This window comes from Dromiciops gliroides, chromosome 2 (assembly GCF_019393635.1).
Source record: "Dromiciops gliroides isolate mDroGli1 chromosome 2, mDroGli1.pri, whole genome shotgun sequence".
NCBI lineage: Eukaryota > Metazoa > Chordata > Mammalia > Microbiotheria > Microbiotheriidae > Dromiciops > Dromiciops gliroides.
In genome coordinates this window covers 92,868,108-92,887,614 of record NC_057862.1, presented here as the reverse complement: position 1 = coordinate 92,887,614, position 19,507 = coordinate 92,868,108, and the positions used below count along the sequence as shown (strand labels likewise).

Genomic DNA, 19,507 nt, shown 5'->3' with positions numbered 1-19,507 from the left:
GTGGGAGTAATCACTGAGTCAGCTTTCTGAGTACAGCCAGACCATTGACTCATTTGAGCTAATATCAGAACAACAACAATAAAAAGATATAATGCAAAAATCAAAATGACTTGCCCCTCAATTATTTTAACAAATGAAAATCAAACATGACAAATGAAAAACAAAATAACATTGATAGCAACTATACTAGTTTTATCCATAAGTTTAGCTGATTTACATAAACTAATTGTTCCAAGGAGAGCAAAGAAGGTACTCTACTCAGAAAAACACCTAACTTACTTGCCAAACCCAGAGAGAAGGTGCCACACCAAAGGTAATAGGTGAAAAATATAAATTCCTTTGTAAAATCTTATTACGAAGGATGATGGATGAGTATGATACTTTCATTAAGCAGAAAGAGGCAGTGAAGGGTAAAACCAGTTTTTAAAAAGCTTGGCAAGATAACCAACTAAATATCATCCCAAAGGCATTGAAAGACAGAAATGGAAAGGCCAGAAACTGAAGAAATATGAAAAAGATTTGTAAAAAAACATTTTTAGCAAACTATTTTTTCTATCATGACAGTGGAACCAATACTGTTGGACGCTAATGTCAGTCTCAGATGTGCATATAGAGATGGCCCTAAAGAAAACAATGACAAGAATAGTTGCTCAATGGGACCAAGTACATATCAAGGAGATCCATGCTGAATATTATAAATTTATAAAGGCACTGAGGGATACAAGGTATATAAAGGAAGGAAAAACACTAAAGGAAAATTTACCAAAACTCAAACTTCATTAATATAAAAAAGGTGACCAAGACCCCATCAGTAGCTACCACTCTAGATGCCCACTCTCTCCATATATAAATCTATGCACAAAGGTGTCCTTGATGATGGGATTAGTACGGAACAAGCAGGCTTCTGCAATTGATATTTAAGAAGGAAATACAAGGCATCTAAGTGTTGCAGTGGATAGAGCACTGGCCCTGGATTCAGGAGGACCTGAGTTCAAATCTGGCCTCAGACACTTAACACTTACTAGCTGTGTGACCCTGGGCAAGTCACTTAACCCCAATTGCCCTGCAAAAAAAAAAAAGAAAAGAAAGAAAAGAAGGAAATATATCTTGCTTGTTGTTTTTTTTTTGGGGGGGGGCAGGGCAATGAGGGTTAAGTGCCTTGCCCAGGGTCACACAGCTAGTGTCAATTGTCTGAGGCCAGATTTGAACTCAGGTCCTCCTGAATCCAGGGCCAGTGCTCTATCCACTGTACCACCTAGCTGCCCCCATCTTTACTGTTAAAAAGTGAAAGCTGTAGAAAATATAGTATCTCATTGGGCTTAGTATGATGATTATGGAAAAACATTGGATTTGGTACAAAAGTTTTAATGGTGTCTTCCTGTTCAATCATTGTGATTATTATGTGAATTTTATCAAGTCCTAGAACATTAAAATCTACTGGAAGGTATATTTAATCACTAAAAGAAAGACCAAGTGCAAGAAAGTTTCTTCTACTGCCCAGGTTTCAACATGCACTTGGATGAATAATCTATATTTTGTTAAACAGTATATATACTGGTTAGACACTGCAGATGGATGTTGAACTGGAAGAAAAGATTGTAGGCTGAACTGCTTTCAGGAAACTGCAAAGCTCTTTTATAGACTCCAAGGTTCCTGTGAAAGCAAAGCCCTCTTTTTAATGTTCATACTTCAGCAGTGTTACTACTATATGGCAGCAAGATGTGGAAGATTAGTACATGCAAAGAACTAAAGTTGAATATGATGCATAGGGCAATGGAGACATACACGGTGGGTATGAGCAACCTGTATCACATAACCAATGAACAAGTCCAAAAAGGAATTATATGATAGAGAGAGAAGATGGGCTGGTCATGTGGTAAGAACAAGAGATGACAGGTGACCAGATGAAGTGCTCTAGTGGTACTCATGAGATGTTAAGAGAAAGCAAGTTTTCAGTACCCTGGGTGGGCCACTTGGTGAACTTTTAGGAGACTATAGACAAGAGTCAGAGAGGACGGGCAAGCATGTGTTGGTTACAATCTGCACTTAGGGGAGGGAACTCCCAAATTAATGAGATCACAGATCTATTTGAGTACTGGTTTGAGATCTCCCCACATCAATTACATTTTCCAGTCTAAAAACCTAAGCTTTTTGAATAAACAAAATAGTACTTCTGTAATCAATAAACTAATCCAAATTGGTTGTAATTAGTTTATTATGGTGCTTTTAGAAAATAGTTACCATTTCAATTGTTGATTCTGTAGTGCACCTAGAACTTTTGTAAAAAACTCCATATTTAACAGTTAAATCCCCAGATCAAAAGAGAGGATTTTAAAAACCAGGATGAAGACTAGAGATATCTAATATTGCATCTCTCAAACCAATTTGGCCATGAAGTATTAGAACTGTAAGTATCCTGACAGAATACATTTGTCAGTCCAGCAGGGTCTAGATAGAGTGGTCACAGGAATTTTGGTGCAAAATGAAAGAAATAAAACCTATTTTCACACACATGCACACACATCATCTCTAATACATACTCAGCAAGCAAATATTTAATATTTTAGAAGGAAATAGTCACATTAATAATCTCTTCACATAAACTCTGTTCATACTATGTAAGTTTTGCATGGTAGTAGTATACTTTCAGAATGTAATATTTTAGAAATAATGATCTTGTCTAAAATACTTATTTTACTATGAGGAAACTCAGACCCAGAGGAGTGAAGTGCCTGGCCCAAGTTAGTGACAAAACTTCTGGGACTAGAAACCTTGGTTCTAAAGCCTCTAAGAGCAGTATATGGCCTACTCAATTCAATCTAATGTTTCCTTTATTGGAGTGCTTGGCTTTATGTATGTTATTTTTGTAGCAATACTGGGGTTAGAGACGTCCTCAACCAGGTGTTATGGCAAAAGATCTTTTATCCATGAAAAAAACATCTTTTGTCATAATGATATAATATCCACACTAAGATAGTACCCTACTTTAGCTCATTCAATTCTACTGAAATACAATAAAATGGTCAATCAAAAACTCTAGTTTTCTTTTCACTACTGAAGGTTCGTAGTAGACTGACATCTCAACACAGCCCTAAACCTTCTGCTTTTCATATCAGTTACCTGTATTCTAACAACATTCATTCTCTTATCTTGCTTACTTCATATAACAAATCTATTGCTGCTTCTCTCAATCCAATCAATACCTAGGCTCACTAGAGACATAAGAGTATTTGACCTCCTTTTGTATTCCTACAAAACCCAGAGACCTTGCTTCATCTGGTTCTGGTTAGCAACAAAAACTTCAGTATGTATTTTACACCTCATACCCATATATATAGTTTTGCCTATAAGTAAGCTGATGCTCTACTAAAAACGTTAATTGTTATATCAAGTGTCAAATATCTCTTTAAGGTATGCTGCTTCCTTACTGAACACTGATTGAAAGTCATTATCTAGTAGGGCAGGGGAAAAAAGTCCACATCTCCTATTTATATCTACCTGTATGAAGTGAGGTATTTACAGTAGTTTTCATTTTTTTAAATCTATGTGTTGATGTAAAAGAGCTAATAGCATACTAATTCCCAAAAGTATTTTCACACAAAATTAAGATGGCAGGTGGCATATGAAATGGCATAAACACTGGACTGGGAACCAAGAGACTTTGAATCTAGTTGGATCTCTGACTGCTGTTGAGCCTAACAATTTGTGGACCTCAATTTCTCCATCTGTAAAATAAAAGACTTGATTATATATTTCCCTTTTATACTAAAAATATGACTGTCAAAATACAGTCTTAACTTGAGCCTAGTATAAAGAATAATTTTGTATTGTGAAGAAATAGTTTTTGTTACCTTTCTTAAAAGTTTCAGTTAGTGAAATTTAGTATATCAGTTTCTATTTTATTTTATATCAATTCTGGTTTCATGTACCAGCCTATTTTCTAAAATGTTTATATTCTAAATAAATTCAATTTTTAAAATACTGAAGTCCTGTTATTTACAACATGCTATTCTAGACTTATGGGAGTGGGGAGAACAGAGGGAAAACCTAACTCTACCAGGCAAAGAAGAAAACAGCTTAATAGAAAGACGAATATTTCAAGACTCAAAGTTTGTTCACTTTAAAATCACAGACCAAATTTTCTTAATACAGAGAACATATACTATGACAAAAAAATCTGTATAATAAAATGTTTTCTCAAACTTTGGACAAAAGAATTTGGAAAAATCACTGGAGTTTGTAGTTTGTAGTATTAAGATATGTCAAATACACTCAACAAGTTTACCAGGTAAGTAGTCTATTGAGGAAAATTATTGTTAGAAACAAGTGCAGAGCTTGTTAAAATTCCCTTAACTAAAAATAGTAGCTTATATTGAATAATTCCTCTAAATCTTTATGGGTACTGCCAATTTTTCATGCTGAGTAATTTCTATATAATTCCATTAGATTATATAATGAATGCTGAATAATCAAAGTCAATTAAGTATTTTTAAAATGTTTCAAAAAATTGGTAAAATTTATTTCTATGAAATTATCATTTTGAATCTACATAATTGATCATGTCATGATTAGAGAATTTCAGAATTACTGCCTGAAATAAGTTTACATCTGTATTCAATACAAAGAACAACTGAATACAGCACTGTGTAAGACAAAGACGACATTTTAAAATGCATTCTGTACTGCCTAGGAAACAGGTGACGTTTGCATAAGTACACATACTTAACTGAAGAACCTGAGCATAGCAATGTTCCAAAAATGAATCACAAAAAGCAAGATGAGGACATTCTATTATAATAAATCTCACAGGGCCGACTCACTCCAGGATAAGAAGCCTCTTTTAGTTACATTAATAGATCAGTCTCTATTCCAGAGGACTAAATAATGGACTTAGAATTCATACATTCTCATTATCTATCCATTCTCGATTCCTTAGATAGCAGCTCATCATCATCTTTTAGACTTGCATTTGTTCTTAGCTAATCCTGGTGTTTCTAACCTGGGCATCTTTACATTTCCCTTCTCTATCAAAATTAGCAGGGAAACGGAGGACAGGCAGTGCCTCCTCAGAGATCTCCCCCAAATCCCTCCAAATCCCTTCAAATAATGCCATAAGAATTCCTGGAGCATCAGAACCCACAAAAGGACAGGGTGAGATCATTTTCCAGCAAAAGACAGCTTAGAAGGTCGGCAGGAAAGGTCTGTAGAACCAGCGTGAGAGAGGAGTACAGATGCGGGCTGCATCGCACACACCCAGACCCTCCCCTAGAGAATCAGGCCTCCTGAACCTTGGAATCAGCTGAGGCTAGCAGCTACTTCTGGAACTCAGCTCATGGACCAGTGAGGGGGTGGACTAGTTGGCCAGGGGGAGATTGCAGGGGTCTCTACTAGCGCTAAGGTGGAACTCTGTTGTATTGCCAGTGCTCAGAACCAGGAAACAGTCTTGAGTGGCAGGTCCCGGTGGGGGAGGGGCACAGGCATGCCAGAACTTGCAACCACAGTGAAACAGAATTCTGTTCCTGGGTTAAAGAGCAAGAAGGCCTGTGATTACTTACAGACTAGAGCAAACAAAGGCCAGGGGCATGTAGAACATGCCTCTCCTTAAATTGTACCACCTGGGACCCCCTGAAGCTTGGGATAGTGTGCCCTGGAAGCAGTGACCCACTTTAAGAGGGAGTTAAAAGTCAAGAAATAGGCTTGAAAAATGAGCAGACAAAAAAAATGTGGACACTAGAAAGTTTATTTGGTGACAAGAAAGATCAAAATACACCCACAGAAGAAAATAACAAAGTCAAAGCTCCTACATCCAAAGCTTCTAAGAAAAATATGAATTGGTTTCGAGTCATGGAAGCACTCAAAAAGGACTTTGAAGATATGGTAAGAGAAGTAGAGGAAAAAATGGAAAGAGAAATGAGAGTGATACAGGAGGATCATGAAAAAAAAAGTCAACAGAAGATAGCAGAGGAGAGACTGTAACTCCCACAAGCTCCCCATAAACCAGTCCACTCACTCCCAAATAATGCCATAAGAAAAACCCCAAAGCAGCCTAACTCACATAAGAACAGAGTGAGAGAGACTACTATCCAGCCAAAAATTACAACTGAGATCACCTGCTGATCAGCTGAGAGGATTTCAGCATGCAGGCCAGACCCAACCAGGAACAGACAGCTCCTACAGTGCCTCCGAGTCTTCAGCACCAGGGGCCTTTTCTGAGGCTTGACTAGCGGATGGTGAGGGGGTTCAGTGGTTGGCCAGGGTGAAGTTGCTGTGGTCTCTGCTGGAGTTGGGGCGAAGCGCCCTAGTTCTGAACCAGTGAGCCAAATTGAGTAGTGGCAGCCCAGCGGGGGAGAGGGCACAGGCACGCCAAGCTTCTGACCATAGAGAATCCTATTTCAATCAGACATCTGCTTCCGAGTGGAGATGAGTTGGCAAAGAAAAGAGCGGATAATAGACAGCTTCTTTGGGGGAGGGGCAGACCAGAATACACCCTCAGAAGAAGATAACAACAAAGTCAAAGCTACAATATCCAAAGCTTCCAAGAAAAATATGAATTGGTCTCAGGCCTTGGAAGCTCTCAAAAGGGACTTTGAAGAGAAAGTAGTAGAGACAGAAGGAAGATTTAGAGAGAGGGAGGAAAGAATGGAAAGAGAAATGAGAGTGATGCAGTAGAGTCATGAGAAAAAAGTCAACAGCTTGAAAAGTTAAATGGAAAAGGAGATACAAAAGCTCTCTGAAGAAAATAATTACTTAAGAATTAGGATTGTGGGGGCAGCTAGGTAGCGCAGTGGTTAAAGCACTGGGCTCTGGATTCAGGAGGACCTGACTTCAAATCTGGCCTCAGACACTTGACACTTATTAGCTGTGTGACCCTGGGCAAGTCACTTAACCCCAATTGCCTCACCAGAGAGAGAGAGAGAGAGAGAGAGATAGAAAGAGAAAGAGAGAGAGAATATTAGGATTGAGCCAAAATAAGCTAATGACTTTATGAGAAATTAAGACACAATAAAGCAAAACCAAAAGAATAAAAAAAATAGAGGGCAATGTGAAATATCTCCTTGGAAAAACAGCTGACCTGGAAAATAGATCTAGGAGAGATAATTTGAAAATTATTGGACTTCCTGAAAGCCATGATCAAAAAAAGAGCTTAGACATCAACTTCCAAGAAATTGTCAGGGAAAATTGCCCTGATATCCTAGAAGCAGAAGGTAAAATAGAAATTGAAAGAATCTACGAATTAGCTCCTGAAAGCGATCCCAAAATGAAAACCTCCAGGAATATTATAGCCAAATTCCAGAGCTCCCACGTCAAGAAGAAAATATTGCAAGCAGCCAGAAAGAAGCAATTCAAATACTGTGTAGCCATGGTCAGAATAACACAAGATCTAGCAGCTTCTACATTAAAGGACTGGAGAGCATGGAATATAATATTCTGGAGGGCAAAAGAATTGGGATTACAACCAAGAATCACCTACCCAGCAAAACTGAGTATAATCTTTCATGGAATAAAAAAAAACCTGGGAATTCAATGAAAGAGAGGTCTTTCAGGCATTCTTGATGTAAAGACCGGAGCTGAACAGAAAATCTGACTTCCAAATACAAGACCCTAGAGAAGCATAAAAAGGTAAAGAGGAAAAAGAAATCATAAGGGATATTAAAAGGTTAAACTATTTACATTCCTACATGAGAAGATGATACTTGTAACTCATAAGAACTTTCTCATTATTAGGGAAGTTGGATGAAGTATATTTAGACAGAGGGCACAGGGGTGAGTTGAATATGAAGGAATGATATCCTTAAAAAAATAAAATTAAGTGGTAAGAGAGGAATGCACTGGAAGGGAGAGAGGTGGAGGTGGAATGGGGTAAAGTATCTCACATAAAAGAAGCAAGAAAAAGCTTACGGAGTGGAGGGAAAGATGGGGGGAGGTACAGGGGAGTGAGTGAGCCATACTCTCATCAGAATTGGATCAAAGAGGGAATAACACACACTCAATTGGGTAATCAATTTAACCCTACAGGAAAGCAGAACAGGAAGGGAATAAAGGGGGAGGGGTGAGGGAAGGGAGGACAGATTGGGGCAGGAGACAGTCAGAAGCAAAACACTTTTGAGGAGAGATACGGTGAAAGAAGATAGAAAATAGAGTAAATATCATGGGGAGGGAATAAGAGGGAAACACAGCAATAGTAATTGTGAAAAAAAATTTGAAGCAGAGGTAAGAGTAACATAAGATGATAATGAGGAGGAGGAGGACTGATTGATTGATCTATGGATTGATAATTGGATGAAGACTAGTATTGATTGATAATGATGATAAAACATATGGTACTTTGGGCTATTGTTAAGAAAATTATTTTTCAGGTATAAGGTACTATATAAATGTTATTACTGTTGTTACAATAATCAACCTAGTGGGTTTATTCCAAGGAAATCTCTCTTTAAAGTACTATATAGGGGCAGCTATGTGGCGCAGTGGATAAAGCATCAGCCCCGGATTCAGGAGGACCTGAGTTCAAATCCAGCCTCAGACACTTGACACTTACTAGCTGTATGACCCTGGGCAGGTCACTTAACCCTCACTGTCCCACAAAAAAAACCAAGCCCAAAAACAAAAACAACAACAACAAAAATCTGAATCAGAAACAACTTAACTACAACTTATTTGACAGGCATTCTAAAGTACTATATAAATGTAATTTACTATTTTAAAAAATGATGAGGAGACTATGAGAAAAACCTGGAAAGACCTACATGAGCTGATACAAAATGAAGTGTACTGTATACAAAATAACAGCAGTATTGTAAGATGATCTGCTGTGAAGGACTTGGTTAACCATTTTCAGCAATGCAATGATGCACGACAACTCTGAATAACTTATGAAAAATGCAATCCATCTACAGAGAAAGAACTGATAGTATCTGAATACAGACTGAAGCATAATTTTTTTGTTTTTGTCTGTTTTCCTTCACAACTTGGCTAATGTGGAAATGTTTTGCATGACTACTCATGTATAACTTATAATGAACTGCTTGAGTTCTTGGGGGGGTAGAGAATTTGGAACACAAAGGTTTTTTTTTTTTTTAAGTGAGGCAATTGGGGTTAAGTGACTTGCCCAGAGTCACACAGCTAGTAAGTGTCAAATGTCTGAGGTCGGATTTGAACTCAGGTCCTCCTGACTCCAGGGCCGGTGCTCTATCCACTGCGCCACCTAGCTGCCCCACTGGAACACAATGTTTTAAAAAACTGATGTCAAAATTTGTTTTTACATGTAATTTGGGAAAATAAAAATTCTAAATAGTAAAAAAAAAAAAAGAAAAAAAGAAATGAAGGATGAAAAACAACCACCAAAAAAAGAAAAATTAGCAGGGAAACATTGGTACTGTGTAATCAGAATAAGAGTGAAAGGGATACAACTTTACAACAGTGATCACCACAAAAGAAAAAGTGATACTTCCACTGACATGCAACTGTGCCTCGGGTGTCCAGACACAATGAAATGCAGAGACTTTAGTTGGAAAAGCATCATGGTGAGCTGGAAAAAGCACTGGATCTGGAGTCAGAAGACCTGAGTTCAAATCCTATCTGTGACTTATTCACATGTTACCTTGGGAAAGCCATGTATCTTCCCTGAGCCTCAGTTTCCTCATCTGTAAAATGAGGGGATTGTTTCTATGATTTCTAAGGTACCTTCTAGCTCTAAACTTATGATCCTCTGATCATCAAATCCACACTTTCATCCTCTGTCATAGGATCCTACTAGATCAAGAGCTGGAAGGAAACTATCCTCAGGTCAAAGAAGCTGGAAGGTTCAGAGGAAAGATTTTAAATCACATTTAGAACCAGAATGATCTTTGCACTGTACCCCGTAGTCCCTTGGGTTGAAAAGATCATTTGCTAAGTGGGGAGCAAACCAAAAGCAACAACATATAAATCAGAAGAGAAACAAAGTATTTTAGTGACTTGCCCAGGGTGACACAGCTAGTAATGAGGCAAAATTCAAACTCAGGTTTTCCTGACTAAGTCTTATGCTCTATACACTATTCCACACAGCTTATTTGTACTAAGTACATACTGAAAGGACCTGAAGTTGGCAGGAATTTTATAGAAATCACCTAGCTTAGGGTTTTTAACCTGGGGTTGATGAACTTGTTTCAAAAAAAATTGATAACTATATTTCAATATAATTGATTTCCTATGTAATCCCATATAAATTATTTTATACATAGGTTAGCACAGTGCCTGGTACATAATAGACATTTAATAATCTGAAAAGGGAACCATAATGAGCTTCACTAGGCTACTAATGGGGTCAATGACACAAAATATGTTTTAACAATTTTTAATATATTTCAACTGGGTCACTTTACGAATGAGAAAACCAAGACACAGAAAGATTAAAGGCTTTATCCAAGGTCATACACTAGGCAAAGCCTGGTTTGGGGTCTGATTTTCTCTTTGCTGGCCTTTTTTTAATTTTTATTGTTTTTTTTTGGTGGGGAGGGTGGGAATCAGGGTTAAGTGACTTGCCCAGGGTCAAACAATTAGTAAGCATCTATGATTAGATTTGAATTCAGATCCTCCTGACTCCAGGGCTGGTGCTTTATTCACTGTACCACCTAGCTGCCCCTTCTGCTGGCTTTTAAGAAAATCCAACTTTTAAAGGCAGATAAAACATAAAGAATCCTTTTATAATCATTCATTTTACTAAATATTTTATATGATTTGATTAACATGAAAATTTTTAGAAATACATCTATTTTGCAAGGTGAAGGATTAAAAAACATGACAGTACAGCTAGTAAAGCTGATCACTAACAAGAATTTCTCAGAACTTTGAGACAACTTGCATGTTACAAAGAACCTTGGTGTCACTCCCAAATAAAGGCTACAAATTTATGGTGTAGGAACATGCAGTATTAGCAACACATTTCAAAAATCAAGGCTTTAGACATGTAACTTTTAAAAATACAATAAACAAATCACAGAAGTACTTGCTACATTTATTTTCAGTGGCAAAAATAATTTTAACAATTTCAATGCTGTAATTGTACTAATCAACTCCAATTTATACATCTAAATTTATGAGCATATAATAAATGCTTTAAATAATGTTAGATTAAGGATTTTCCCATGGACCATGCCCAAGTAAGGAATTTAATTATATAAAACATTTTTTCCTAAAAGGACCAAGATTTTTACTATGTACTTAAAAAGCAGAATATAGTACACAGAGGCCTTAAATTTATAGCATGTGTGCTAAAGATGGTGTACAGGTTTTCGGTGTTTCACTGGCCAGCTGCTGTCACTATCTTCCATATCTCTATCTGTTTTTTAAATTCAATGAAGTTAACATCATCCCTCCCCCACCTCCAGGCTCTTCTTCCTAGAACATAAGGAAAATTTGGTCTAACAATTAGGTTATCCTACTTTTGAAAGGCTGTCCTAGCTCTAATCTCAGAAGTATTAGAAGAAGTGAAGAATCCTAAAATTCTATTTCTTCTGTCAGTGATTTCATCTTAGATAAGTAATCCGGCCTCTTGGCACTTCATATCACTAGCTATAAAATGTCTTCATGGCTAATTGATTCTAGAAACCATAGCTGAGAGGCAGCAGAGTACCATGCTAGAATCCAAGGACCTGCATTCAAATCCTGCCCCAATGCCCATAGCTGTGTGATCCTGGTCAAACCCTTTACCCTCCCATGGCTTCAGTTCCCACCTCTAAAACAAAAGGGTTAGACTTGGGTTTTGAAGTCCCTTCCGGTTCTAAAGCCATAACCCTAGGTACTGGTCTGTTTTCTGTCTATCTATAGGGTGACCTCAGTAATCTTTCTAAAGTAGTTCTATCAACATTTCAATCCCCTACTTAAAAACCTTCAGCAGTTCCTAATCACCTATCAAATAAAATATAAACTCCTGGCCTCTGATCTATTTGTCTAAAGGTGTCCTTGCCTACTACTCTCTTTCCCATAGTCTATAAGGACTACTCCCACCCACCTTCCACCATGGAGACAATCTGCCTTTGTTCACATTATACCCATATACTTGGATTTGGCTCCTTTCCATTCAACTAGTTCCAACTGTTAAAGTATTTTTCTACCTTCAAGGACCAATTAAAATGCCAACTCCTTCATGAAGTCTTCCTGGCCTTCTCCAGGAAAAACTGATTTCTCTGGCCTCAAATTTTTATAGACCCTTCTCCAATATTTATCCATATTCTCCTTTACATCTTAATTAATTATGGACTTGCCCTTCCCATCATTAGAATGTAATTTTCTTCAAAGTGGGCCCTGTGTTGCATTTTTGGGTCCCCAGAATCCAGCATAGTGCCTCTGCACCTATTATTTATAGAAAGCTTGAACTGAGTTAAAAGAATAAGATAAATATCATCTATGTAACAATTCTCCAACATTAGCAACCTAAATACTGCAACCCACCACTCTGTAATAAAAATTACAATTATTTGCCAGAAATCACTTAATCTGTAGAACCAGATATCTAGACAGAAAGAGGAAGAATGAAAAGTTTTTTCACTATGAAGGGAATGTTTTAAAGTGATAGGTATTAAATATGAGAAACACTTAAGTATATGATGTTTGGTTCTCTGAACACAACCCCCAGTAATACTCCTAGATTCTACCAGTACTGGTTTGATTTATCTATGGTGAATCTTGGTACTGAGGTTGGGGGAAGAATGACTCCCCATCAAATAAACAAAAGATAAAAAGATAAAACAACTTACCTTCAGAAGAGCTCTATTACTTATGAGGGGTTCAAATTTATCATTTATTCCAAAATACTGAGTAAGCTCCTTCCACTGGGCTTCATTTGAAGATTGCTGACTGCACAAAGACAAATCATTTGCTATATTTTATTCAAAATGACTTAACCATTATTATTTTCACTATGTTTAATTGGAAATGTAAAATAATGAACTTTTGCCCTAGTCAGACTATATATGGAGTACTATAGTCAGTTCTAGACATATTATAGGACAGACACTGACAAAATGGAACAAGACTTAAAAAAGGAGACCAGCATAGTAAGTGAACTTGAAACTATGCCATATAAGGATCAGTTGAAAAAATGGGGATGTTTAGCCTAAATCTGTTTTACTGAGCCTGAGGCCAGTACTAGAACTAGAGAGATAGATGGGAGGCTTGATACAAGGGAAAATTTTCTAACAAACAGAACTGTCAGAAAAAGGAATGAGCTTTTTTTAAATCTTGATTCAGAATGAGCTTTTTTATCTGTTAAGATAATGAGCTCATCTCTGAAGAGCTTCAAGGAGAGACCAAATGCTCATCAGGAAGATATAGTAGGACAGTTTCTTTGTTGGGTAGGGCTTACACTAAAAGACCTTTAAGCTCCCTTCCAACTCAGCTTCTAAGAGTCTAAAAACCAATAACTTGTGTTATATCACAGTTTTTCCATGGATGGCATTAACCCACAAATGAACTGTTTGACAGACAAAATAACTCATTATAATCTATTTATGATAGCTTTTACATACCTGTCAGACTCTTCTTTAGTCTTCAATTTACCTGGAAAAAAGCATCCACAAAATGATGGCACATATATTTTCAATTATATTCTTCAAAAGTTTTAGTTCTTTAAAATGACTAATACAAGGTACTACTTTTTTTGCCATTAGCCCTATTAACAGTTAAGATTATTAAACAGAAATTACATAAAATACCTGTTCTGGGACGTTTTCTTTTACTCTTCTTGCTTGTAGAAGTACTTAAGGTTTTCAGTTCAGAATGCTTTTTATGTAACTCTTGAAACTTCTGTGCATGAATGAAAAACAATTCAGCTAAGCAGGTATGTTGAGACAAAGTTTATAGTCTTCAAATAACTAATGCTCTCATTAAGAAAAACATAATGTTGTCATTTAAAGGGGTGTTTCAATTTAATAAAAAAGTTAATTCTGGCTTTGAATAAAGCAGACATCTAATAAATGTTTGTTGAGTGAGGTCTCTGAAGATCTTCAGGGCATATCACAACATTGAAAAGGCTTATGTCAAAGTGCATGTGCGGGGCAGCTAGATGGCGAAGTGGATAAGCACCAGCCCTGGATTCAGGAGTACCTGAGTTCAAATCCGGCCTCAGACACTTATTAGCTGTGTGACCCTGGGCAAGTCACTTAACCCCAACTGCCTCACCAAAAAATTAATTAAATAAATAAATAATGAAAGTGCATGCGCACAAACACACACATGCTTGTTTTCTATAATATGGATAGCCATCTGTTAATCTGGTAGGTAGGTTGAATGACTTATAATAAAGCTATTGAATGGAGAAAATCTCAGTTCACTTTTTAGGAAAGCTAACTGAGTCTCGTTGAGTATATCAGTTTTTAGCAAGCATTCTCTACTTTTCTAAAAGGCAGCCATCCATGGCATAATGAATAGAGAGCTAGATGTCAAATCAGGAAAAGTCTAGCCTCAAACTAAACCTCTGACATTTATTAAGTTATAACTATAAGCAAGTGACTTAAATTCTCAGAAACTGAGTTTTGTTATCTGTAAAGCAGGGATAAATACCTGCAATGTCTGCTTCACTGGGTTGTTGTAATGACTAAATGAAGATATATGTCAATGTGACTATTTAGTATCTTGAAAAAAAAATGGAAGCTACCCCTACAGCCAACTAATAGCAAATCAAGATTATTCACTCCAGGGCAAGCTAACTTCATAAAGCATCCTTATGTACATAGTAATTTTCTATTCAAATATAACAGTTCTAAGAATGGCACAGACATTTTTTTCCTCATAGTACAACAAAAGATCTTCAGAAAAACCTACATTCCACATATTTAGGGGAACTCCAGAAGGGCACTCTTCATCGGCACTTTTTGCATTTGTCTCTGCCCCATTTTTAGGCCCATCAGTATGAAAAACAGAGAACTCAGTTTCTTCCATCGCACCATCTCCTTTATCTTCCTTTGAACTAAGTTCTGAGATTTTCAATGTGGTCTCATCCTCAGAACTCAACTCAATATCGCTTTCATTCATCCCAGGAGGTAACAGTCCACTCCACATCTTCTTTTCTAAATAGGAAGGAGGAAAGACTTTAAGACCAACAGAAAATAAAAGTCTCAAATAAGTTTATTTAGGATTTCAACAATTAAAATGATGATAGGGGCACATTTCATTTAGTGGTTAAAAAGAAATATAAAATAAAATAAAACCTATCCCAACCCTCAAAATAATTTTGTCTTGCTGTTTTCCTTTGTTACAAGAAGAAAATAAATCAGAAGTTACTATGCTATAAAGGCAAAAAGGGAATATACAAAACTTTTAAAAGAAACAGAAAAAGGACCTAGATTTTTAAAGATCTGAATCAAGATAGCATTGTGAATCTCAAGAAAACAACTATTCAACATTAACACTATCTTAAATGCTATAACTTTAAGCTAAAAATTAAGATATATTTAATATGGATAATACTGAACCTGAAAATTTTGAGAGTGGAAGAGTCAGGAAGAACAAACACAGCAGGATGGGAAACAAGTGCTAATTTTAAACTAGCAAAAATAACTGTGAAATAAAAGTTTGTCACTTTTAGAAAAACTTTGGTACAATTTCCAATTGTTAATTTTTAAAGAAAGAAAAGTATGCTCCAGAAGTAAGGAGGCATGATACATCAAATAGAGTATTAAACTAGAATAAGGAAGACCTGGATTCAAATCACACCTTTGATATTTACAAACTACAAGGTCTGAGCCTTCAAGATTATAAAACATAAGTAGATTATGAGAATATGATGCACATGTGTAGAGTTACCATACCAATGAAATCACATCCTCCTGTCTTTTTAAAAAGAAAATATAACAGGTGATGACAACTTACAAAAAAGTTACCATTAGAACCTGGTCCTTTCCATTATATTTATACTGCTGATCTTGACAGATTAAAAACTTTAGAGCTGGCAAAAGCCTTAGATATCATCTAATCCACCATTCCTTATATAGATGAGGAAACTGAGGCCCAGAAACATTAAGTAGCTTGCCTAAGGTCATACAGGTAGGAATATGATAGAGACTGTCAGACTTCACTGTCAGGTTCACTAACTCAAAATCTATTATTTGTTCTAAAACTCAATTGAAACTTGCAACTTAATTTATCAATTTTAGAAAAGAAATAAAAATGCAACAAACTTCTCTGATTTCCTTATATATAAATTACTTTATTTTTTCATTACTTTCAACATTAACCCAAGTTCTCGGAAATTCCACTTTTAATTTATTCATCAATTATTTCATTACTCTCTACTGGAGATAAATGCAAAATGCACCTTTAATATAATGGTGACTAGTTACAACCCGAGTTGATATTTATTTATTTCATCCTGTTTAAAATATCTAAAATTTTATGTGTTCTCCAATACCAATAATTGTCATATAGAAAGCGACTAGTCAGAGGAAATATGGTATTAAAACAATCATAGGACTAAGAGTAAAGAAATAAATTTTTCCAGTCTGAAATAATGAAACTCACTGCAAGTTCATCTCTATGTAAGTCAATCTCAATGGGTCTATTTTTCTCAACTATAACATGAGGGACTGACTATATACTCTTAATTTCTCTTCTGCACTTAACATTATAAAACTTAAAATATCATATCATACCTAATGAGCAGATTTTGTTGTTGTTGTTGTTTGCTACTATAACTGTTCTATAGGACACAGAATGTGAGGGTCATTCTACTTTAATGGGCAAGGTTTTGTCTCCCAAGCAGACTTGTGTGTAAATTCTGGGATAGCAATTAGGAAGCATCAGTTTCCCAAGAAGGACTTAGGAGAGAAAATAACAATGATATAAAAAGTCAATAGCTACTGTCTACTTGCAGTCCTGCATTATTTTATTCAGTATTATCTTTAAAGTGGTCATTACAGTTTTTGATACAATTATAGCAATCGATGGCATAGTAACAGTCAGCAAAATAAGGCTGATACTTAAATAATGCTTTTACATAGAGTGGGCTGTTGAAAAAAACCTTTAAAGGGAAACCTGTGATTTTTACATTGAGAAGTAAAAAAAGAAGGCTACTATGCTTCTCCCTAATCTCAATACTAATGTTTTTCACAAATCCATTCTTATAGGATCAATCATATTCCCAGATATCGAATAACCCTCTCAAAAAAAAAATCCATGACTATATATTTTAGGAAATATATTTAATGGAATAATTAATCTGAACTTAATTTAGATTCTATTTTTGTAAACTAGATTATAAAGGTTGTGAATTGATATGTCATCTTGAGTCTGTAATATTTTTCACTGTAAACTACTTGAAAAATACATTGTACACAAAATCCAAGAAACTGCTTTAAGTGGTTATTATATAAAGGCAAGGAATCAGCAAAAAATGTATATTATCTTAAGGGTTAAATCAGCAATCAACTCTGAACTTTCATAAATTGTTAAAATCTGGCTAAATTCTTCACATTATAAAGAAGAGACAATGATTTAAGATATTCTGAGTAATATTAATCCACAAAGTCAAATATTTTGATAGTGGTATATTTTGTAGAACATGACAGTTGTTGCCCTCTAAGATACCAACAGCAAAAGAATAATGATACTGCCTAAACAGCTACCACTTCAAAGGATATCCCTTACTTAGGATCACAAGATCCTAAACTGGAAAGGATCAAAAGTCATCTATTACAACAACCTCATTTTACAAATAAGAAAACCTTGGCCCAGAAAATCTGTGTAGCCTTGACTAAGTCCACAAAGGCGTTAAGTGACAACGTTAGGATTCAAACCCAGGTCCCTCTAACTACAAATTCAACACTTATTCATTCCATTATTCCAAATTTAAATATCCCAAAGTTTGGGGGTGGGGGGGAGAAACTTTTCATTACGTGTGAAGTTGTTTCATTACCAGTCCACCTAAACTGAATTTTTAAAATGGAAATCCAAATCTTCTGATACTATTTCCACTTTACTTGAACAATAATCCTAAGAAACAAAAAATTGCTGTCTTTCATATCTGAATATTCTAATGCAACAAACAAGGCTACCTGATAAATAGTTTGGAGCGATTTAATTAGAATTAAATACAAATAGAAAAATATTAAAAACATTTATAACTCAGAATGATTTGATTAGACAAATACAAATACACAGAATAATATAAATATTTCTTTTTTGTTCATGTTAAAAATGCATCAAATGTATCCTTTTCTTTAAAATGCAAGGAAATTATAATATTAACACAGGTCTCTCCTGAAATTAAAAGCGAATAAGATAAATCTTTCTAAAAACTTTTAAAACATAGGAAAAATGATGTTCTAACCTGCTTGTTTGTTTTATTTGAGAACTGGAGGGAGAACAACATAACACTTCTCCACTGCTTCCAACTAAACATCCCTGCTTGGAATGGAAACATTCACAATCAAGATGTACCGTCTCAAAGCCTGGGATAAGTGAAATGCTGTCCAGTTCATACTTACAGGGTTTAAATTTACAAAGTGACTGCTCCGGCTGGCAGTGAAACCCGGAATTCAGGAGGCTCTTCCCAGGCTGGTGTAAACTCATAATGAAACCTTAGAGCCGGAAGAGATCTTGGACATCGCACGGGTCCAACCTCCCTGTTTACAAAGGAGGACAGACACTAAGATCCACGGGGGAAGTGACATGCTCAAGGCCACACAGCGAGTCTGGGCCGGCGCTAGGATCTGAACCCCGGACTTCTCTTTACTCCCTGCCCAACATCCTTCCCATTTCACCTCTTCTTCAACTAGAATCACAACTTGGGTAGAAGGAAAAACCCTCGGGGGTCGAGGAAGCCTGAGCGAGGAGGCCCCAAGATTCCAGTTCCAGGGCTTCTCAGATCTCCGGCCTCCTGCTGATTTTTATCTATCCATATTTTCTGAAACACGCTATTTCTAGAAACACGAACGTCATTAAAGAGAGTCCCCAGGGCCTTCCCCCATTCGTGGGCAGCCCGAAGAGGAAGGAAGCCCACACGGGCACAAACACTGCGTCCCCTTTCCCCTCAGATCAAACCCGAGTCCTCCGATGCCACCACGGTCGCAGTCTCGGCCGCCGCCGCTGAGGGCCCAGCGGGACCAGCCAGAGCGCTGCCCTAACCCAGAAAGAATCTGCACCCCGCCGGGAACCCCAGCAGCCCGCTGGGCTCCCGGAGAACCACAACAACTCCCAGGACGAGGAACTACTCACCCGACCGGCTCGCGCGATCCGGCAGCCATTTTGAGACGTCGTCAACATCCCGCCTTCCTATTGGTTCTTGTCTCCTGGCCAATGGGCTGGAGCTGGTCGAGCCCTCTTCCAATAGGGAGCTTAGCCTCGCAGAGGGGTCGCCATAGCAACCAACCTCACCCAAGTTTCTAGCAGGGAGAGGAGGTGTGAGGAGAGCTGGATTTCATTCTCTCTTCCTTTGCCCTCCCTATCCTTGCGTTTGTTGTTTGGCCTTGTTCCAGGTCCCTTCCCCGCCCGGTCACCTCTCCTGAAACGTGAAAGTATCTGAGACATTGGG

At 36.9% G+C, this 19,507-nt stretch overlaps 1 protein-coding gene across 2 annotated transcripts in view; it reads right to left on the bottom strand.

Annotated features, from left to right (window-relative positions):
- FAM204A (family with sequence similarity 204 member A) overlaps window positions 1–19,244 on the bottom strand; it is a 43,222-nt gene extending 23,978 nt beyond the window's left edge. The window contains exons 1-6 of one of the 2 annotated variants that reach the window (XM_043988154.1): window positions 19,192–19,244; window positions 18,462–18,599; window positions 14,803–15,047; window positions 13,695–13,785; window positions 13,509–13,539; window positions 12,738–12,837 (exon numbers count right to left, since the gene is read on the bottom strand). In XM_043988154.1, the coding sequence (XP_043844089.1) occupies window positions 12,738–12,837; window positions 13,509–13,539; window positions 13,695–13,785; window positions 14,803–15,039 (459 nt within the window). In that variant the 5' untranslated portion in view covers window positions 15,040–15,047; window positions 18,462–18,599; window positions 19,192–19,244. The remainder of the gene's footprint in view (window positions 1–12,737; window positions 12,838–13,508; window positions 13,540–13,694; window positions 13,786–14,802; window positions 15,048–18,461; window positions 18,600–19,191) is intronic. The other variant, XM_043988155.1, reaches the window with a different exon arrangement.
- Window positions 19,245–19,507: the final 263 nt, after the last annotated feature.